The 23815-nt window shown below is 40.9% G+C and overlaps 1 protein-coding gene across 1 annotated transcript in view; it reads right to left on the reverse strand.

The window, feature by feature from the left end:
- wdr27 (WD repeat domain 27) overlaps window positions 1–23815 on the reverse strand; it is a 292507-nt gene that overhangs the window by 158036 nt on the left and 110656 nt on the right. Inside the window, exon 21 of the mRNA XM_072266892.1 lies at window positions 7310–7431. Within this exon, the coding sequence (XP_072122993.1) occupies window positions 7310–7431 (122 nt within the window). The remainder of the gene's footprint in view (window positions 1–7309; window positions 7432–23815) is intronic.

A 23815-nucleotide genomic window follows, 5' to 3' on the forward strand; every position in this document is an offset into this window, starting at 1 on the left:
TTTAACAGAGATATACAAGAATCATGATGGGTTTTGATAGGACAAGTGGAAGGCTGCCATTCCATGGTCAAATAATTCAAAGAGCAGTGATCACAGCTCCAAATTTTTCAGTAAAAAAATACGAGGGGATACGAGGGGTAGGGGGGTTTGAGTTGATTTTTTCTTAAGCAGAGATTAGTTATCTGGAATCACTATCTGTAGGAGTAGTGCCTTAGAGAGGAATTTGGACAGGTATCAAAGGGAATAACAAGATAAAGAAAATAAGACAGCAGATTGCTCTACCAGCAGCTAGTATTATCTTAATGAACCGAATGTCAGCCTCTGTGCCATAAATCTACGAGTTTATCAAACCAGAGAACCACCTACAAGAAGACTGATGGATGTATGCTGACAACAAAATGTTGTGATTGCTTCATGATATCAGAGGAACACTGGAGTTAACAAAGGAACAACATTTATTGACTATAATCTGATTTATTTCTACTGTTTTTAGAATGCTTCTACTGAGCCATACAAATTAGGCATTGTTTATCTTTTCTGTGTAGATTCTAAGTTCAAAGTAAATTTATTATCAAAGTATGTTTGCAGTATGTCACCACATACTACCTGAGAGACATTTTCTTGTGGGCATTCACAGTAAAACAAAGTAATACAACAGAAACTACTCATAAAGAAAGAATTACAAACAACCAATGTGCAAAAGAAGACAAGGTGTGCACATACATAGATGAACAGAAAGAAATCAGCATTTTAGGCTGTGAAATGCATACAGAGAAATGAGAGGACAATTGAGGTACATGGCTTCCCATTTCTTCAGTGGTCTAAAACAATCTATGAAAAAAGGTCTACATGGAAACCTACCTACCAACACCTCCTGGTGACCATCCATTTTAACTTCACTTACCATTCCCATATCTGTCCACTGACCTCTCTACTGTCAGGTTGAGACTGAACACAGATTAGAGAGATGGCACTTCATTTTCTGTGCCGGTTGTCTCCAACTTGATGGCATGAACAAGGATTAATTTCCAGTAACCACCCCCTTCTTTGTCTTATGTCCCATTGGCCCTCATCATCCCATCATCTTTTTCCTCATCCACACTTTCCACTCTTCAGTTCCCCTTCACCTCCTGCCCTTTATTCCATGATCCACCACCCTCTGCTATCAGACTCCATCTTCAGCCCTTTGTCACATTCACCTGTCACCTCGCAGCTTCTTACATCATTTCACTCTCCAGATCCCTTACACTCCCCCCTCACCTGCCAGCTCTTGCTCCTTACCCTCTTCACCCTAACCTTTTTTTAATACAGTATAATTCCCCTCTTTCTTTCCAGTTCTGGTGAAAGTCTCAATCCAAAACATTGACTGTCCAACATCCTTACGTAGATGCTGCCTGACCTCCCTCCAGCATTTTGTGTGTTGCTCCAGCCTAGCGAAGGTTGGGTTGGGTCCAAAGATTTTTCTACAGAAAGGGCAGACCCACCAGGCAACAGAGAGATCTCCTGATTTTATGCCAGCTCCTTTTTATGCCTCGCCTACACTTCGAACACACTGCTCTCATCCATCTTTCATCATAGAGTCATAAAGAACCAGCCACAATTTAGTATACTGGTTCACTGTGCTCAGCAGTTCCTTGACATTCTGATGGACTAATTGCACTTCATCCATCAACTGAGCATGATGCCAAAGATGGTGTTAGTTTCACCCATGTACATAGGCATAGGGACTAAAGATTTGCAGGAGCGGGAGCACAGAACAGAACAACACAGCAAAGGCTCTTCAGCCCACAACACTGTGCCTTACTAATTCAGAATCAGGTTTCCTGTCGCTGACATATGTCATGATTTTTGTTTTATTTTTGTGGCAGCAGTCCATACACGCATAACAAATTACCATAAGTTACAATAAAAATAATTAAAGAATGCAAAAGAGGAATGATGAGATAGCATTCAAGAGTTCATAGACTGCTCAGGCAGAGAGGAGAAAGCTGTTCATAAAACACTGAGCAAGTCTTCAGGCTCCTATACCTCCTCCCTGTTGGTAGTAATGAGAAGAAGGCATGTCCCGGATGGTGAAGGTCCTACATGATGTATTCCACCTTCTAGAGGCACTGCCTTTTGAAGTAATTAAATTCCTAACTAATCTAATCATTTCTGCCGACACAATGTACAAACCCTTCCATTCTCTGCATATTCATGTGCCTACCCAAGAGCCTCACTGGCAACACCTTCCTGATACCCACCACTGCCAGTAAAAAAAAAAGTTTGCCCCACACATTTCCTTTGAACTTACCCTGAGGTCATTTAGACCTCAGCAACTATTTATTGCTCTATTCACTTTTATAGCATTGCATGAATTTACTGAAATATGCTATCAATTATATTTTGAATTTTCTTTTCCTGGAATGGTACCATAGGCATTAAGGCTTTATTAAATGGAATACCAGATTTTATCCACCTATGCTGCATTTTACTAGATTTTGGAGACACACAGCACCGCACAATGCCCCTGCATTTGTAACAGCAACATTTTAATGCCATCTATAGTATTTTCTGAAGATAAGGTATTACACAGTTAATTGGATTACAGGGTCTTGTTTACTATTAAATCAGCTTTTGGCAAAAAAAAATCAATGTAGGTCATAATTCATTTCAAATTATTTTCATAGGAGAAGATATTTATACAGAAATCAGATGTCTGGAGAAACAGTGCTGTAAAAAATTATAAATTTCACCTTTTAAAATTACTTTGAGTACATTTTATGGGACATTGAATAATCATTGATTTATATAAATTTTCTCTAGAACCTCAATGCACTCAATTTAACCAGTCATTAGTGGGTAAGTTAAGTTGATAGAGACAGATAATTTTAGACATATTTCAAAAGATTAGCTTTGTCAGTGCTAATGCCACAAGGTAATATGCACCAATCAATTTAAAGTTAAGAATAGGAACTTCTAGAAAGTATTCAGGTTCCTTGAATTGCAACAGAAAGACTTTATTTAACATGTAAGTTCTTAGAGAAAACCAACACAGATTCATGGGAAAATGCTCTCACCTAGATTGACACATCTATCAGCTTCATATGCCAAATGATAAAATAAACCTCTTATAAAACTCCCTTATGTGAGAGCCCCAATTGTGCAAATGGGCATTACATACTGGTTGCTTGTCAATCTGTTTATATGCAGTTTTTCAATGATCCTATTGTATTTCTTTGTTCTCATGTGATTGCCTGCAAGAAAATGAATCTCAGGGTGGTATGTGGTGACATCTATGTATTTTGCTAATAAGTTTACTTTGAACTTTGAAGGTAAATAGATCTGCTGAAAGCCATGAGGTTTGGGCACCAAGGTAGCTAGCGTACTACACATAATAATGAGGGGAATTGCCATCAAATCTTTTTTATGTCGTGGACCAATACCATTAAGCAAGGAGTCTGTGGACCCCAGGCTGGGAACCTATCTTAGATGATGGAAGGATTCACTTGGTTACAGAGTGAAAATGCAGTGGAGTTATACAGCCCAGCAGCAAGCCCATGTCTATCGTGACTATCAAATATCTATCTGTACTAATCTTATTCCATACTAATGTATACTAATTGGCAGCAAAATTGAATAAGTTCTATACTACTAACTGATGGAACATTTCTCCACACTGTGCCCAGAAAAGATGTTGACGATAGACTTGCACTCACAATAGTGCTATGATTTATGATGGTCGTTCTAGTGTCTCTTGTTTATCTAACAAGGACACTTTTTTCTCTCAGCTAGATCAGGAGATCAACCAGTATGGTTCACTTCAGCAGAGGAGTTAGGAGGTACATCGCTGGAATGGAACTACTTCTATCTATTCCATTTCCTGAGAAGTACAGGTTCAAACTACACAGGAAATTACAGCAGTCATATGATTCATCGATAAAACTGCAATTACACCATAACTGAGATTCCCAGCATTCCGATCCCAGACAACAATTTACCTAAAGTCCTGGTGGTCCTAGTTTGAAATTAAACTGGCTGAACTGAGCTACGAAAACTCTACTGATCTACTGAAGAGCGCCATTTGAGAATCATTAGCAATGTATTTCAACATATTCCATATAACTCGTATCTTCACATGGTGTACAAAATATTGTAAAAGTTACTATATAAATTTATTCCAACACACCCTGCCCTTTATACACAATAGACTTCTACTCTCCAAAAGCTACTAACAAATTTAGAGAACCATGATGTTATTGCATGTTATTGCATGGTGCAACAGGTTTGAGGGGCAGTACAACCAAATCCTGTGTCTACTTTGTTTGATCATAGATTCTTATAACTTAAATGCAATAGAGTCATAGGGCACTACAGAAAAGAAACAGATCCTTCAGCCATCTAGTCCATGCCAAACTGTTATTCTGCCTAATCCTGTCGGCCTGCACCTAGACCATAGCCTTCCATAACCCTCCCATCCATGTACTTAGCCTAAATGCTCTTAAATGTTGCAATCAAACCTACATCCACTGGCAGCTCGTTCCACACATTCAGCAAGTGCTGAGTGCAGAAATTCCCCTAAATATTTCACCTTTCACCTTTAACCTATGACCTCTAGTAATTTTCTCACCCAATCTCAACAGAAAAAGCCCACTTACATTTACCCTATCAATACCCCTCAATTTTGTATACCTCTCTTAAATCTCCACTCATTCTCCTACACAATCTATTCAACCTTCCCTTATAACTCAGGTCCTGAAGTCCTGGCAAGATTCTTGTAAGTTTTCTTGATATCCTTGGTGGGCCAAGAAGGCCCACCAGCGCCTTTACTTCCTTAGAAAACTAAAGAAATTTGCCTGTCCGCTAAAATGCCTCACTAATTTTTATAGATGCACCAGAGAAAGCATTCTTCTATGGTGCATGGTGCATCACAACCTGGTATGGAAGTTGTCCTGTCCAAGACTGAAAGAAGCTGCAGAAGATCGTGAACGCGGCACAGCACATCACACAAAGCAATCTTCCGTCCTTGGATTCACTTTACACCGCACGCTGTCGGAGCAGTGCTGCCAGGATAATCAAGGACGCAACGAACCCAGCCAACACACTTTTCGTCCCTCTTCCCTCCGGGAGAAGGCTCAGGAGATTGAAGACTCATACGGCCAGATTTGGGAACAGCTTCTTTCCAACTGTGGTAAGACTGCTGAACGGATCCTGACCCGGATCTGGGCCGTACCCTCCAAATATCCGGACCTGCATCTCAGTTTTTTTGCACTACCTTATTTTCCATTTTTCTATTTTCTATTTATGATTTATAATTCAAATTTTTAATATTTATTATCGATTTGTAATCCAGGGAGCAGGAAGTGCAGAATCAAATATCGCTATGATAATTGTATGTTCTAGTATCAATTGTTTGGTGACAATAAAGTATAAAGTATACTGTTAAGTCCGAATAGGAAAGTCTAAAGTTCAAAAATAATGGAGTCAAAATACTCCTGAACTTCACCAACCTTGATACATGGAAGCTCCATTCTTCCAGTTAAAACTATCGCGATTGTTTTGGGCCTCTTGTCTAAGAAAGGATGTGCTGGCATTACAGAAGGTTCAGAGGAGGTTCACAAGAATAATTCCAGGAATGATAGAAGCATTTTCATAGCTCTATCATAGGCCTATACTCAATGGAGTTTAGCAGAAAGGGGTGGGTGGGGGGAATCTGATTGAAACTTATCAAATATTGAAAGGCCTAGATAGAGTGGACATGAAGAAATGTTTCCTATAGTGGGGAAGTCTAAGATCAAAGGGCACTGCCTCAGAATGAAGGGACATCCATTTAAAATAGAGATGGAGGAAAGTTTATTTTGACAGAACATGGTGAACCTGTGGAAATCTTTGCCACAGATGGCTTTGGAGGCCAAATCACTGAGTATATTAAAAGTAGAGGTTGATAGGTTCTTGGTTAGTCAGAGTGTCAAAGGTTATGGGGAGAAGGCTGGAGGATGGGGTTGAAAGGGAAAATAAATTAGCCATGATCGAATGGCAGAGCAGATTCAATGGGCCAAATGGCCTAATTTTACACCTATGCCTTCTGGTCTACATGCAGGCCCCATTCATCCAGTCAAGTGCATGGAGCAGAATCCCAAATATCCTTTACAGAGGCTTTTGATGCTGTTCCAATTAGTAGAACAGAAGTCATTTGCATGGGTTGTGCACCTATGGTCAAGCACTTCAAACTGGTCACAGTAGTAAACAACACACATCAAAGTTGCTGCTGAATGCAGCAGGCCAGGCAGCATCTCTAGGAAAAGGTACAGTCGACGTTTCAGGCCGAGACCCTTCGTCAATCCTGACGAAGGGTCTCGGCCTGAAACGTCGACTGTACCTTTTCCTAGAGATGCTGCCTGGCCTGCTGCGTTCACCAGCAACTTTGATGTGTGTTGCTTGAATTTCCAGCATCTGCAGAATTCCTGTTGTTTACAGTAGTAAACAAACAGATCATCTCAATTATTAAAGCAAGCACCAATATGAAATATGACCTGAGGCTTGTGGCTTATAGATGAACCCGATGTGTTACTAATTATACAATTACACATTGTGAGCAACAGATAGTCAGTGGCCACTTTATTAGGTACACTACACCTGATCATTAATGCAAATATCTAATCAGCCTATCATGTGTCAGCATCTCAATGCACAAAATCATGCAGACATGGACAAGAGGTTCAGTTGTCATTCTGACCAAACATCAGAATGTGGAAGAGATGTGCTCTAAGTGACTGATGAGGTGGTTCAAGTACCTCTGAAACTGCTGACCTCCTGCGATTTGCAGGCTCAACAGTCTCGAGTTTACAGAGAATGATGCGAGAAACAAAAAAAAAGACACCAGTGAGCGGCAGTTCTGTGGGTGAAAACACCTTGTCAATGAGAGAGGTCAGAGGAGAATGGCCAGACTGGTTCAAGCTGACAGGAAGGTGACAGTAACTCAAATAATCACACGTTACAACAGTGGTGTGAAGAAGAGCATCTGAACACACAACATTTTGAACAGTTGAAGTTGATAGCCTAGTTGCAGAAGACCATGAACATACACTCAGTTACCACTTTACTAGGTACAGGAGGTGCATAAATAAAGTAGCCACTGAGTGTATTTTAAGCCCTAAATGACCTGCTTTTGAAACACAAAATATAAAATGGCAAGACAGAATCTAGCCCAAACCCTACAAACAAAAAAAGTAACTAATCACTGGTTACTAGGTATTAAAGCACTCAAATGAGCAGCCTCTCCATTTGATCTTGCTGAAAGAGAGAGAAGGTTATAAAAGCAGTGACCTACATTGTTCTGGCAGATCTGGTGCACCGGTCTAGTATGAGCATCTGGAACAGTTACTACACTCTGACCAACATTCAGATCAAACACTTCCAAAGCACGATTTGTGCCAGCTGTCAGGACAATGTCTGCAGATATTTTTAGTCAAGGTAAACAGTAGTAAGTGATATCATAGAAACACTAATACCAATCAATGATATAAAAAAGTAAAAGCACATTAACCCTTTCCTGCCGCACACATGGAGAACCCACAGGCCTCAGAATTAATTAGGGACAATCCTGTTGAGTTAACCAGCATTGTTCTGAAAAACGATTCCATCATGGATAAATTACATCATGGTACCTACTTCTGTGGAAGCTGATTTTAATAAAAGAATTATATATCACACACAATCTAACACACACAAAATGCGAGAGTAACTCAATAGGTCTGACAGTAGGTATGAGGAGGAATAGCTATGGAGTTGATGTTTCAGGCTGAAACCCTTCATCAGGACTGGAAAGGAAGGAGGAAGAAGACAGAATAAGATGATGGGGGGAAGGGAGGAATACAAGCTGCAAGGCGATAGGTAAAGCCAGGTAAGGGGGAAGGTAAGTGGCTGGGGGAGGAGTGACGAAGTGAGAAGCTGGGAAGCAATATGTAGTAAAGGTAAAAGACTGATATAACATCATTTATTAGACATTTATTTTCATTTGTTCTTTACTTAGGCACAGACCTACTTTAGTATTACACGTCCATCAGTGCCCGTCACCTGTTATTTAAATTTCTACATTAGCAATGAGTATTGGCAAATTACAAATATAAAAACAAATCCTCCTCCTCCACACATGCACCTTGATCCAGAGTCATAGAATGGCCATCAAGGGGAAGGGAATCTGGCCAACTTTCCCTCTACCTTAATGGAAGTGTGACTAAACACAGCTAAAAAAAAAAGTGACCCAGTTAAACTAAATCTGATGCAATCTAGGACAAAAAAACGTTTGTGCATCATCTGCTTTGCTGCATTGGAAGAACATATTCTCAATGAAATACATTGCAAAACCAGCTTTGATGGGGTGCGAGGGAAAGAGTGAAGGACCAATACAGTAACAAGAAAATTTAAGATAAATTAGTCTACTTGGAGTCAGCAAAACTTCAGATTTATACCAGCTCAAACAGAAAGGTAGTGCTCTTTAACATGTAGATGAATTTTACTGTTGACATTCATTTTATGATGATTGTCCCTTCACACTCAACACAAACTCAATTAGATGCTCTTTCCTGTAATACAAACCTCTCAATGAGAGTATAAAGAAGAATCCCTCACAAATGGACTATTTTGTCTTCAACCCACCTTGCCCCTATGAACGCCGATGTAAGATCAAGATCAGATCAATAACTTGGTGATGTAAAATGTGTACAATTTAAGCTTAATTTGTTTTTTCTTGCAGATGTTGCCTATATGATGCCATGTGCCTGTGATGCTGCTGCAAGTGAGTTTTTCATTGCACCTGCACATACATGTACTTGTGCAGATGCCAATAAATTTGACTTACTTTTATTAATGAATAATGGAGCAGGCTCAAGGGACCATACCTTCAGTTTCTGCTCCAATTCCTTATGTTGCTCTGTCACATCAATGACCATGTTTCATTTAGTCTGTGATTCCAAAAACTGATCCTAGATAATCTGTTATGTTGGTCTATCCTAAACCCACATTCCATATTAGGCTAAACTTTTGAGTCTATCAACACTCTACTGTAGTGGGAATGTGTCAAAGGAACCAAGGGTTCTCCTCCTGATTGAAACATCTTCAGACATAAATAAGTTATGACAGAGTTGAAGATATTTTAAAACATATTATCCAGAGAATTCAAAATCACTAAAAAGCACAAAAATAACTGGTAACAGGCAGTAATGCAGAAATGTCACTCTAATGAACATGAGTAATTTTCTAAGTAACTAATTATTACAGAAAATGTTTTTAAAATATTTCATAAAATCAAACTTTTAGTCAAATAAACTTAAAGTACTTTGGCCAAAGTTGGAGTAGAGTGAAAGCAGCATGGTGGTATTATCCATTCAAAGTTAAATGTACTTTGAATCTTTGAAGTCACCCGCCTTGCAACTGAATTGAAATCTTTTAAAAATAGTGTTAAAGTCCAGTTACATCTGCTGCCAAACACAGCATGAATAATTGTTTTTCTTTTGGGCTTCTGATAACTGCCTGGAGAAACTGTTTATAAAGTAGCATGTGGGACAGCAGAGGTTGAGATTCACTCCACCTTCCTGCAGGTTCTACATTCTGATTCAGAATTCAGCTGATGCTTTAATGCCCTGTGAGAAAATTAAAGATGCAAACTAAATGCCACCATTTTCACATACACAGAGGTATAACACAAATGGACAATACTACCTTGCTGCTTTCACTCTACTCTAATTTTGACCAGTTGTATAGCAAATAATGCACTCAAATTCAATGTGGCATTATCTTGATTCAAACTCAAGTATTTGAAAATAAGCCTAAAGCAGCCAAGATCCAACCATATTGGGCTTTCAGCTGGTTTAGTTCTGGACCCTACAAATTAGTTTAAATCTAACCAGATGCTGACAGAATATTGGTTTGTTATGTCTATGTAATTTTATTTTACGTGTTACACTTGGGGGAATTTAAGACCTCCATAACAAAACTGGCATTGTTTTGTGGTGAATTCTGAAATCAAAACGGTTCTTATCTGCATTATAATGTACAGAAATCAGGGGTTGCACTTTATTGCTGAAAACAAGCCATGATCTAAAGATGGGAAAGGAGGAGGAATGTGGTAGTGGGAAGATTGACATGGTCATTTCAGACAAAAATAATAAACCACCGTGCGGGCACTCGATTTAACTTGCACAGAAGTTGAAACTCACAGGAATTTCCCTATAATAAAGAATGGCTTTGGATCTTATTCAGAAAACTGGTTTAATGAGAATGAAAGCACATAAAAACAAAGAAAGAATCACATCAAATTGGAAACAGACCATGTGTACTTTCCTTATAACCAAGTCTGCATTTCTAAAATTAACCTCTTCTCTTGGTTTGTTTGAAAATGTTTAACTTCAGCTGTTCCTACTTATGCAAATGAATTGACTTTTAATGCTACTTTTGATTTGCTCTTTACAATAAAGAAATTTTACCACAATATTCATTTTTGAGTCTGCAACAACAAAATGTGCCTTTGAAGATATAAGCTGTTGCAATCAGTAGACTCTCATGACAGGAGGAGTACAGCTAAGACGTGTTATAGGATGGAAGGAAGGATGAGTGGAAAAAGATAGATGCAGGCTCTCACCAAGCTCAAAGGGAAAAAGTCTAACTTCATGTAACCTTATTGTTATCAAAGATCCAGAAGTATAACTTGAAGGACATCTATAGCAATGTTCCAAACAAACACCACTCCTAATTAGGATATCTGAGAGAATAAAATAAACACTATTCATTATTCTTGCAGGTTAAGTTTTCATTTCAAAGTACTTAGTCAGTGATGTCTGCATATCTTGGTGTAACATGTCCTACTTCACTGTTGTCTCCTTTTGGTCACCTTCCAGATTTGCTCCTGCCATTTCATAAATCAGATTTAACGCCAGAGCTACAGTAACAAAACGGCACTAAGCAAAACCACAAATCACATCTTCTCTATCCATGTTCTCTCTCATGACATCCCTTAACTTTACCACAGCCTTTAACTGGGTCAAATACACCATATTCGTCTAATAATCATTCTTTGTTGTCCACTTCAGTCAAGCTACCATACTTAGTTCCTCTGTTATCGATGACTAGAGAATTCCCTGCAATAGCTTTTCCCCATACTTTACAATATTACTTCCAAAGTCCATGAAATATCTCACTATAAAGCTCAAACACGAGGAAATCTGCAGATGCTGGAAATGCAAGCAACACACACAAAATGCTGGTGGAACGCAGCAGGCCAGGCAGCATCTATAGGAAGAGGTACAGTCGACGTTTTGGGCCGAGACCCTTCGTCAGGACTAACTGAAAGAAGAGATAGTAAGAGATTTGAATGTGGGAGGGGGAGGGATGGAGCTAAGAGCTGGAAAGTTGATTGGCGAAAGGGATACAAGGCTGGAGAAAGGAGAGGATTATGGGACAGGAGGCCTAGGGAGAAAGAAAGGGGGTGGGGAGCATCAGAGGAGGATGGAGAGCAGGCAAGGAGTTATTGTGAGAGGGACAGAGGGAGGAAAAAAAGGGGGGGGGGATAATAAATAAATATATAAGGGATGGGGTCAGAAGGGGAGGAGGGGAATTAACGGAAGTTAGAGAAGTCGATGTTCATGCCATCAGGTTGGAGGCTACCCAGACGGAATATAAGGTGTTGTTCCTCCAACCTGAGTGTGGCTTCATCTTGACAGTAGAGGAGGCCATGGATAGACATATCAGAATGGGAATGGGACGTGGAATTAAAATGTGTGGCCACTGGGAGATCCTGCTTTCTCTGGCGGACAGAGCGTAGGTGTTCAGCGAAACGGTCTCCCAGTCTCCATTGGGTCTCGCCAATATATAAAAGGCCGCACCGGGAGCACCGGACGCAATATATAACACCAGCTGACTCATAGGTGAAGTGTTGCCTCACCTGGAAGGACTGTCTGGGGCCCTGAATGGTGGTAAGGGAGGAAGTGTAAGGGCATGTGTATCACTTGTTCCGCTTACAAGGATAAGTGCAGGGAGGTAGGTCGGTGGGAAGGTATGGGGGGGGGGGGGAACGTATGGACAAGGGAGTCGCGTAGGGAGCGATCCCTGCAGAAAGCAGAAAGGTGGGGGGAGGGAAAGATGTGCTTGGCGGTGGGATCCCGTTGGAGGTGATGGAAGTTATGGAGAATTAAATGTTGGACCCAGAGGCTGGTGGGGTGGTAGGTGAGGACAAGGGGAACCCTATTCCTAGTGGGGTGGCAGGAGGATGGAGTGAGAGCAGATGTACGTGAAATGGGGGAGATGCGTTTGAGAGCAGAGTTGATAGTGGAGGAAGGGAAGCCCCTTTCTTTAAAAAAGGAGGACATTTCCCTCGTCCTGGAATGAAAAGCCTCATCCTGAGAGCAGATGCAGCAGAGACGGAGGAATTGTGAGAAAGGGATGGCATTTTTGCAAGAGACAGGATGGGAAGAGGAATAGTCCAGGTAGCTGTAAGAGTCCGTAGGCTTATAGTAGACATCAATAGACAAGCTGTCTCCAGAGCTCTCACCCCATCCTCCCGCCACCCCACTAGGGATAGGGTTCCCCTTGTCCTCACCTACCACCCCACCAGCCTCCAGGTCCAACATATAATGTCAAGATGAAGCCATACTCAGGTTGGAGGAACACCACCTTATATTCTGTCTGGGTAGCCTCCAACGTGATGGCATGAACATTGACTTCTCTATCTTCCGTTAATGCCCCTCCTCCCCTTCTTAGCCCATCCCTTATTTATTATTCCCCCCCCCTTTTTCTCCCTCTGTCCCTCTCACACTAACTCCTTGCCTGCTCTCCATCTTCCTCTGGTGCTCCCCTTCCCCTTTTTCTCTCCCTAGGCCTCCCATCCCATGATCTTCTCCCTTCTCCAGCCTTGTATCCCTTTTGCCAATCAACTTTCCAGCTCTTAGCTCAATCCCTCCCCCTCCGGTCTTCTCCTATCACTTCAGGTCTTTCCCCCCCCCCCACACTTTCAAATCTCTTACTATCTCTTCCTTCAGTTAGTCCTGACGAAGGGTCTCAGCCCAAAAAGTCAACTGTACCTCTTCCTATAGATGCTGCCTGTCCTGCTGCGTTCCACCAGCATTCTGTGTGTGTCACAATAAAGTTCTTTTTTTTCCCTCCTCTATATGTCATAACAAGCACAAACACATCTTCAACTTTGATTCCCAATTTAATTGGTTTGGCACAACATTGTGAGCTAAGGAGTCCGTTCCTGTCCTACACTGTTCTATGTTCCACTCACACAGATGATGGTGGCTCTACCCCCTTCACCATCTCTCTGCACCTTTTTAATGAAACAGAAAATGCCGGATTTGTTCACTATATCAGATGGTAGCTGTGCAGAAAGAAAGAACATGAACAGTCACCAAAACTAGAAAAGTGTGCATTCAACTCTGGTCATCCAATCCATTGTAAAAAGGATGTCAAGATTTTGGTGAGGGTGCAGAAGATGTCTTACAGGATATTGCCTGGATTAAAAGTAATGTACTGTGAGGAAAGGAGGGATGAACCTGGGTTGTTATCTCTGGAATGGCATAGGCTGAGAGAAGACCTGATAGAAGTTTATAACATTATAAGAGCCTCCATCAGGTAGGAGGTACCATAGTATTAGGACATGGACTGTTAGGATGGAAATTAGCTAGGCCATGAGACTAAGGAACTCTCTGCCACCATCCAGGTCTCATCGCATATGAAAAGCCAGTAGCGTATAATGTTAAGTTTTTTTATTTGTGTCATAAATGTACTTTATTATTTGCTAATTTATTTGTGATTATCTTATGTATTGTGTGTGAGTTGTACTGTGTTGTGCACCTTGGTCTAGAGGAATGTTGCCTCATTTGGTGGTATACATGTACACAGTTAAATGACAATAAATTTGAACTTTAATGAATAAACTCTTCTCGGGCTACCAGCCAGGAGGAGTTATTGATTATAACCAATACTCTGATGACAAACTCTGCCATCTTCTTCAGGGATTGTAAACAAGATGGGAGAGTGATAGGATGAGGACTAACCAATCAGGAGGGACAGGTTACAGGGGGGATAAATACCAACAGACTAGATATGCCTAAACATCACCCCCGAAGATGGCAGAGTTTGCCATCGAAATGCCAATTAGAATTAATATCTGTACCCAGCTGGAAGCCCAAGAAGAGTTTATTTGTCACACTCGCTGGGAAAGCATTAGACCCTTTTTTTCACTTTTTAAACTTTAATTTGAGAGGCATAGATAAACAGCCAGTAACTTTATCCAAGGGTCAAAATAACTAATAGTAAAAGACATGCATTTGAAGTGATAGTGTGTTAGTTCAAAGGAAACAGAGAGTGATAGGTACCTGAAATGTTCTGCGAGGGGTGGTACTGGAGGAATATATGAAAGAGGTATTTAAGGGGCTCTGTGATTAGCATATGAATGTACAGAAAATGAAGGAAGTGGTCACTGTGTAAGCAGAAGGAATTAGTTTAGTTAGAAATTTAATTACTAGTTTAATTAACTGAGTACAGCATTGTGAGCTTAAAGGCTTGTTCCATAAGACATAGTCTTATGCTTCTACTGGTCTATGAATTTATGTTAAGAGAAAGAAATTTGAAACTGCACAGAATGAGGAGAGGGACAGAGACATCACATGCAAGAGGGTGGAGAACAAGAGAGATTGACAAAGTAATGTTGAATATGGCTTAAAGAACATGGCAAAGGGCAGGGAGATGTCATCAACTTGAAATGATAACTCTTTTTCACTTTGTGTTGATGCTGCCTAAACCTGCCATTTACAGCATCTGTAGCATTTTGCTTTTAAACCCAAGCATTTACTCACTTTCTCAGCCCAGAGATGCTATCTGCACTGCTGATTATTCCCAGCATTTCTTTCATCTCTGTACTCATGCCACTGGTAACATTGTAGAGATTATAGAAATAAGGATAATTTTATCTCAAATGTAGAAGGTTAAGAGGTGATTTGATTGAAGTTTTCAAGATATAATCCAGATAAGCCTTTCACAAAAGAAATCACAAAACACATGCTTCTGCACATAATTTGCTAGAGCAATGGAACCCCAATCTAGAAACAGTAACTAGTACTTGGTCATTTGGTAATTTTAAACCTATGGTGATAGATTTCTATTTTCAAAAGTTCAAAGTAAATTTATCAAAGTACATGTATGTCAGCATACACTACTCTGGATTTATACTCTTGCAGACATATTAAAGCAGATACAAAGAAATATAATGGAATCAATGAAAAACTACACACAAAGACAGATACACAATATACAAAAGAGGAGAAACTGTGCAAATACAACAAATAATAAATAAATAAGCAAAAACAATATTGAGAAGATCAGTTGTAGAATCCTTGAAAGTGAGTCCATAGATTGTGAAATCAGTTCAACGTTGGGGTGAGTGAAGTTACCCATGCTGGTTCAGAAGGTTGATGGTTGAAGGGTAATAAATGTTCCTGAACCTGGAGGTGTGGGTCCTGAGGCTCCTTCCCAATGCCAGCAGCAAGAAGAGAGCATGGCCTGGATGATGGGGGCCCTTGACGATGGATGCTGTTTCCTTGTGGCAGCACTGCTTGTAGATGTGGTCAATGGTGAAGAAAAGGTAAGAAATAGTCACAGATTGGCCATTATCTTACCCCACCTAGACAGTTTCAGGAACTAACCAACCATCACATTTAAGGAAGTATTTCATAATCTTCAAAGATATATTCCATTGAGCCATAATAATGGTGATCTAGCTGTGGTTAACTAAAGAGATTCATGGTGGCTTCAAATAGAAGGAAAAGCCATGAAGCTTCATGAAAATTAGTGCCATGTTTAAAGGGTTGGGAAAATTTACAAAGTAGGGAATGACTGAAAAAATAAAGGAGAACACAGATCATGAGAGTAGTAAAAATAAAACATTAAATGTTCCAACAACATTACAAATGAAAAGAGTAAATAAGGTAAATATCCCATCCTCTCTCTACAGAATGAGGCTGGGAAATAAAGAGATAGCAGAGACCGTGAACAACTTTTTGTAATCACTTCACAGTGGAAGACACTAAAAGCATCCCAATAATAGTGAAAAGATAAATAGGGCAATATGAATAGAGGAATTTAAAAGTTCCAAAGCTGCTGGGTGTCAACATACTGATGCAATTACAAAGAAGGCATTGGGAGTTTAAGAAGATATGGTATGTCAAGACTCTAGCAAATTTCAAAGGTTTCAAAGGTACATTTAACATCAGAGAAATGTATAGAATATACATCTTGAAATGCTTGTTCTTTGCAACCATCCATGAAAACAGAGCAGTGCCCCCAAAGAATGGATGACAGTTAAATGTTAGAACCCCGAAGTTCCCCTCCCTCCCACGTGTAAGCAGCAGCAAGCAACGATCCCTCCTCCCTACATCAGCAAAAAAAAAAGCATCGGCACCCGCCACCGAGCACAAGCGTATGCAAAGCAACAGCAAAGACACAGACTTGCAGTAATCCAAACACTACATTGTTCACCCGGTATTCGACATACCACAGGCTCACTCTCTCCCTAATAAGGGAGAAAGAGATGTCCCCGTTTCACAGCGAGAGGGGAGACATAACAAACAACTTGCTGGTCTACGATATTAAAAGTCCATTGCATCGCTTCTCCAAGCTCTGTGCCCAAAGATCTCGGGTCTCTGGGCACACAGCTAGAGATCTTCTGTTTCCAATGACACACCAATCTCCTGCAGAGGCACCGACCTCTGATCCTCGTTTCCAGAGCCATGAGATCCCAGGCCTCCAAAGGCGAGCAGAGTTCTCAGGCCAAGCCCTTGGGGTGCCGAACAACGGCCAATTGTGGAACCCCGAAAGCTGGTTCTTTCCCACGAAGTACCATAGTCAGCATATAACTCCAGGCCAGGGTCTTCAAAAGAACCCTGAAAGGGAAAAATAGAGATATTAAAGATGGAAATAGAGCTGTTTGCGAAGATGCAAGCTCCGCCTTCTATAGATGTATCATGGACAGCATTTTATCTGGTTGCATCAGCATCTGGTATGGATCGGCCATTGCACAGGATCTGATAAGGTGGTAGAGGATTGTAAACTCAGCAAGCTCCAACATGGACAAAAGCCTCTCCATCATCAAGGCCATCTTCAAAAGGCAGCGTCCATCATTAAGGATTCCCACCACTCAGGACATGCCCTTTTCTCATTACTGCCATCATCAAGGAGGTACAGGAGCCTGAAGACACACTCAACATTTTATGAACAGCTACTTCCCCTCTGCCATTAGATTTCTGAATGGACAATGAGCCCATGAATACTACCTCATTATTTTTGCTCTCACTTTTCACTATTTAGTTGTTATATATATTTCTTACTTTTACGTATGTACTTCAGTGGCAGGTTGGAGATATGTTGTTACAAAAGGAAGTGTAAGGCACTTCTTTCCTCCACTAGCCTGCAAGACACTCTCAGGCAAGGCGTAGCTGCTACTTTGCTCCCCTGAGCAGGGTCACGTAAAGCCATGGGAGCAGATGATAGATGGTCGTGTGAGCAACTGTGCATATCACAAGTCCTGGTTATGCGACCACCGACGCCAGGCAGACAATCTCAGAAGAGTATTGATAATGTCTGGGTTCACCCATCTTCTAAAGATACTGCCCAAAAGAAGGTAGTGGCAAACCTCTTCTGTAGAAAAAATTGCCAAGGACAATCATCATCATGGATAAACAATGATCACCCACGCCATACAACATTTCACATAATGATGACGATGATGAAGAATTCATGTATTGCACTGTACTACTGCCACAAAACAACAAATTTCACGACATCAGTGATAATAAGCCTGATTCTGAACTAATGGGACCAAAGGTTTGCAAGGATAATTGCAGAAGGTAAGAGCTCAAGGTTTTGGGGATTAAAAGAACATAACAGCATGTAGAGGATTGGTTAGCAGATAAATAAGATATTTGGAGCACCACAGGAGTAAATGCTGGGGCCTCAACTATTTACAATCTAAAGTAGTCTTTGACAGATATTCTGAGTGTACGGCTGCCAGAAATGACAATACAATGGTAGGTAGGAAAGTATATCTTGAGAAGAACACAAAGTGTTTTCCGATAATTCCCCCCCCCAACCCCACCACTTCTCCCTTTCTGAATTTCAGATTCTGGCTTCCCTCTTATCCTGTCCCTTTTCTTCAACCTGCCTATCACCTCATGCTGGTAACCCTCCTTCTTCTCTTTAACCCATAGTCCCTTCTCCCCTCTTCTTCAGCCCTTCACCTTTTCGATTCTGCTCAGCTTCTCAATTCATCCCCCCTCTCCCACCCATACACCTTCCCCTCACCTGGTTTTATCTACCCAGCTCGTACTCCTCCATCCCCATCCCCACTTCCCTGCCAGTCCTGATGAAGGCTCTTGGCTCAGATCTTCGACTGCTTATTCCACTCGGTAGGTGCTGCCCGACTTGCTGAGTTCCTCCAGCATTTTATGCATTTCCGTCATCTGCAGAATCGTTCCTGTGTAGCTCACTGGAAATGTGAAATTCAGCAAACTGGGAGAAAGAATTCTAACGTAGAATTTGGCTTCAATGGAGAGAGAATAAAGTACATTGCAATATATGCTTTTTTAAAATTGGAAATGGAGTTTAAAAGTAGGGAAGACTTGCTATAAATACACTGGATGTTGGTGAGACCACACCTGGACGACTGCATACAGTTCTGGTCTTGAGAATCAGAGCATCATGTAGCACAGAAATGGTCTCTTTGGCATACCACATCTATGCCAATATTTCTTGCTCATTTACACTGGCTCAATTTGGCTGCATTAGGTCTGTATCCTCCTGTGTCATGCCCATTCAAGCATCAATTTATGTTTATTAGAGATACAGCATGGCAACAGGCCCTTCAAGCCCAAGAAGCCCACACCACCCAATTACACCCATGTGACCTACTAACCCGCACATCTTTTGAATGTGGAAGGAAACCAAAGCATTTGGAGGAAACCCACACAATCATGGGGAGAATGTACAAACCCCTTCAGAGAGTGCAGGAGTTGAACCCAGGTCTCTGATGTATTTAGTCCGTCTAAATATCACTTAAAAATGCCACCTTTTCTTCAGGCAACAAGTTCCATACCTTAAACCTATGCGCTCATGTTTTTAGATTCAGCTACCATGGGCACTTATCTAGACTATGTATTCTATATACCTCTATCAGGTCATCCTCCCTCTCCTTTTGCTTCAGGAAACAATGTCCAGCCTATCCAACTAATGCCCACTACAATCCTCCAATCCAGAAAACACTCTTGTGAATCTCCTCTGCATTTTTTCCATCACAATGACATCCTTCCATACTGTGCCAACCAAAATTGCACACAATACGCCAAATACAGTCTAACCACTGTTTTATGAAGATGCAACATCGCTTCGCAATTTTTTTATTCTAATACCCGAGCTGTGAAGATGAGCATGCTGTTCCAGAAACATGAGATTCTGCAGATGTTGGAAATTTTGAACATGCCGTATGCCTTTTACACCACCAAATCTATGAGGCCCTCCGTTGGTCGAGATCGGCCATGGATATTGTGTCCCAGCTGTCTATGTCATACGCAAGCCAGAGCTGTACTATATGGAGAGCAAGCTTTTGCCCATGTAGCAGGCTCCCCCTCTCCAAGCAGCTGATGAATCCAAAGGAATGGCAGAGACTTATACAGCTTGTTGCCAGCAACATCGCAAGAGTTGCTAGTTAGTGTTGAACTCAACTTAGGATAGTCTTAAGGGCTCTAGCAACAGACTTTTCCTCGGGGTTTACTCCCAAAGCCTTTCCCTACAAGTGGGTATAGCTGTAAGGCAGCAGAGGCTTTTGATCAGAGTTTTCCTTCTCCTAGATGAACACAACTGATGAGCCTCATCTGCCCAAACAGACTGGCCCTTCTCCTGTCAGCGGAAACAGTTTTGCCGGACTTAGTAGCTAAGCCACACATGAAAGCCAAGAGCTGGATTTGGTTGTTAGAGGCTATTTGAAACACGCTCCATTGGGAGCATTTAATAGGTCATGGGAGCTCATCTCCATTATCTCCTCAACCTTAAGGCACCAACTACCATATCTTTCCTTTTATTTAAGTAGGAAAAGACCTGCATTTCACAGCTTTGATAGCTTTACTGATTTCATTCCTCACATTAGAGGGTCAACTTAGAAGAAAACATTAGACCAAAGTCTCTGGGCCTTGATGGACTTCATCTTAGAATCTTAATAGTAATTGATAATGCTAGTTTTAATTCGAATTTTTTTAAATCAGGGAAAGTTATATTTGATTGGAAAATAGCATATGCAAATCTTAAATTTTGTTTAAAAGAGTAGGGGCCAAAATGTAGGAATTATTTACCAATTAGATTAATTGCCGTCAGAAGAAAAATCTTGGAAGATGTAATTAAAAATATATTTCAATAAATTCAAGGTAATCAAGCAAAATCAATACAGTTTGGAGAAAGGGAGATCTTGTCTGATAAGATCATTGAATCAGTCACATATTCTTTGGCTAAAAGGGATCCAATGGGATTAAGCTTTCCCAAAGGTGCCACGTCAAAGATTATCGCAGAAAAGAAAGAGGTTAATTGTTATTATGGATCAAAAGATTGATCAAAAAAGAAATAAAAGAGGCAGCAGAAATAGATAGCAACATGTAATGAAGAACAAACCCAAGAAAATCTACAGGTGCTCGAAATCCAAAGCAAAACGAACGAACGAGGAACTCCACAGGCCAGGCATTATCTATGGAAAGGATTAAACAGTCAACGTTTCAGGCCAAAACCCTTCATCAGGGTCTTGGCCTGTTTTTCCATAGATGCTGCCAAGCCTGCTGAGTTCCTGTAAAATATAATGAATGGTATGCTATTAGTATGCTCGGTCTTTAAATTATTACAATTTATATAAAAGACACCAAAGGTACAGATGCTAAATTTTCTGATAAGGTAGATGAGGAAATCATTTTGTGAAGAGGAAAAGGAAGCTACAAAGAGAAATTCTGAGTGCTCAAAAGACCCAGTAAATAAAGCATAACGTGTGACGGTTCTATGCATTGGCAGCAAAATTTTCAACATAAAACATTATCTCAGTAGTGAGAGGTTGAAGAGCTTAAAGACAAATGAATTTGGTTGTCTGACTGCATGATTCACAAAAGGCTCATATGCAAGTATTACAAAAATTAGAAAATAAGACATAGGTGTACAATTAGGTCATTCATCCCATTGAGTCTGCTCCATCATTCCATCATGGATGATTCCGGATCCCAGTTAAGCCCATCCACCTACCTTCTCACCATATCCTTCAATGCCCTGACCGATCAGGACGCTATCAACTTCTGTCTTACATATACCCACGGACTTGATCTCTACCACACTGTGGCAGAGCATTCCACTGATTCAAAACGTTCTGACTAAAAAAAATTCCTCCTCAACTCTGTTCTAAAGGTTTGCCTCTCAATTTTGAGGCTGTGCCCTCAAGGTCTGGACAACCCCACCATAGGAAACATCCTCTCCACATCCACCTCATCTAGTCCTTTCAACATTCTGTAGCTTTCAATGAGATCCTCCTGCATTCCAGTGAGTACAGGCACAAAGCAGCCAAATGCTCCTCTCTGTGTTAACCCCTCCATTCCTGAAAACATCCTTGTGAACCTCTCCAATGACAACACATCCATTCTGAGATACAGGGCCCAAAACTGCTGACAATACTCCAAGTGCAGCCTGACTAGGGTCTTATAAAGCCTTATCATTATCTCTTGGCTTTTATATTCTATTCCCCTTGAAATAAATGCCAACATTGAATTTGCCTTCTTTACCACAGACTCAACCTGCAAACCTGAAAGACTTCTGGGAGCCTTGCACAAGGAATCCCAAGTTCCTCTGCACCTCTGATGATTGAAGCTTCTCCCCATTTAATAGATAATAGTCTGCACTATTGTTCCTTTTACCAAAATGCATTATCATACAATTCCTAACATTGTATTCTATCTAACACTTTTTTGCCTATTTTTCCAATTTGTCTATGTCCTGCAGCAATTGCATTACTTCCTCAGCACTCCCTACCTTTCTACCTATCTTTGTACCATCCACAAACTTTACCACAAAGTTATCAATTCCATTATCCAAGTTATTGATAAACAATGTGAAAAGTAGCTGTCCCAATACTGACCCGAGGAACACCATTAGTAACCGGCAGCCAACCAGAAAAGGCCCCCTTTATTCCCACTTGCTGCTTCCTGCCTGTGAGACATTCCTCTATCCATGCCAGTATCTTTCCTGTAATGCCATAGGATTTTATCTTGTTAAGCAGTCTCATGTGTGGCACCTTATCAAATGCCCTCCGAAAATCCAAGTAAATGACATCCACTGCCTCTCCTTTGTGCACCCTGTTTGTTACTTCCTCAAAGAACATTAACAGATTTGTCAGGTACGATTTCCCTTCACAGAAACCACGCTGACTTTAACTTATTTTATCATTAGTCTCCAAGTACCCCGAAACCTCATCCTTAATAATAGACTCCAACATCTTACCAACAACTGGGGTTAAACTAACTGGCCTATAATTTATTTTTGCCTTCCTCCCTTCTTAAGGAGTGAAGTGACATTTGCAACCTTCCAGTCCTCTGGGAGCATGCCAGAATCAAGTGATTCTTGAAAGATCATGACCAATGCATCCATTATCTCTTCAGCAACCTCTCTCAGGACTCTGGGATGTCCATCTGATCCAGGTGACTTATCTGCCTTACAATCTTTGAGCTTGCCTAGCACTTTTTCCTTTGTAATAGCAATGGCACTCACACCTGCTCCCTGACACTCACGGACCTCTGGCTCATTGCTAGTGTCTTCCACAGTGAAGACTGATGCAAAGTACCGACTAAGTCCCTCTGCCATTTGTCTCCGATGACTATCTCTCCAGCTCCATTTTCCAGTGGTCCAATATCAACTCTACCTCCCTTTTACTCTTATCCAATGCACTTTTGCTACCTTTCATGCTTTTATGCAGTCCTTAACATCCTTTGTCAGCCACGGGTACCTGCCAGTTGAGAACAACTTCCTCTGTGCACCTTGTGAACTATTCCCAGAAACTTCATCCATCTCTGCTCTGCTGTCATCCCTGCCAGTATCCCCCTCCAATCTACCTGAACAACCACCTCTCTCATGCCTCTGTAATTCCCTTTATTCCATTGCAATACTGATACATCTGACTTATGCTTCTCCCTCTCAAACTGCAGTATGAATCCAATCATATTATGATCACTATCTCCTAAGGGTTCCTTTACATTAAGCTCCCTAGGAAGATCTGGGTTACTACACAACACCCAATCTAAGACAGCCTTTCCCCAAGTAGGCTCAAGCACAAGCTGCTCTAAAAAGCTATTTCGTAGGCATTCAACAAATTTGCACTCTTGTTATCCAACACCAACCTGATTTTTCCAATCCTCTTGCATATTGAAGTCCCTCATTACAATTGTGCCATTTCCCTTATTATATGTCTTTTCCAGCTCCCTTTGCAAGCTCACCCTCACATCTTGGCTACCATTTGGCAGCCTATATATGATTCCCATAATAGTTATTTTACCCTTGCAATTTTTTCACTCTATCCACAAAGATTCAATATTCTCTCACCTTATATCACTTCTTTTTAAGGATGTAATTCCATCTCTTAACAACAGAACCACATCACCACCTATGCCTTCTTGCCTGTCCTTTTGATACAAAGTATATCCTTTGATGTTAAGCTCCCAACTATGGCCTTCTTTCAGCCATGATTCAATGATGCCCACAATGTTATACTGATCAATCTCTAATT

This window comes from Mobula birostris, chromosome 8 (genome assembly GCF_030028105.1).
Source record: "Mobula birostris isolate sMobBir1 chromosome 8, sMobBir1.hap1, whole genome shotgun sequence".
Taxonomy (NCBI): domain Eukaryota; kingdom Metazoa; phylum Chordata; class Chondrichthyes; order Myliobatiformes; family Myliobatidae; genus Mobula; species Mobula birostris.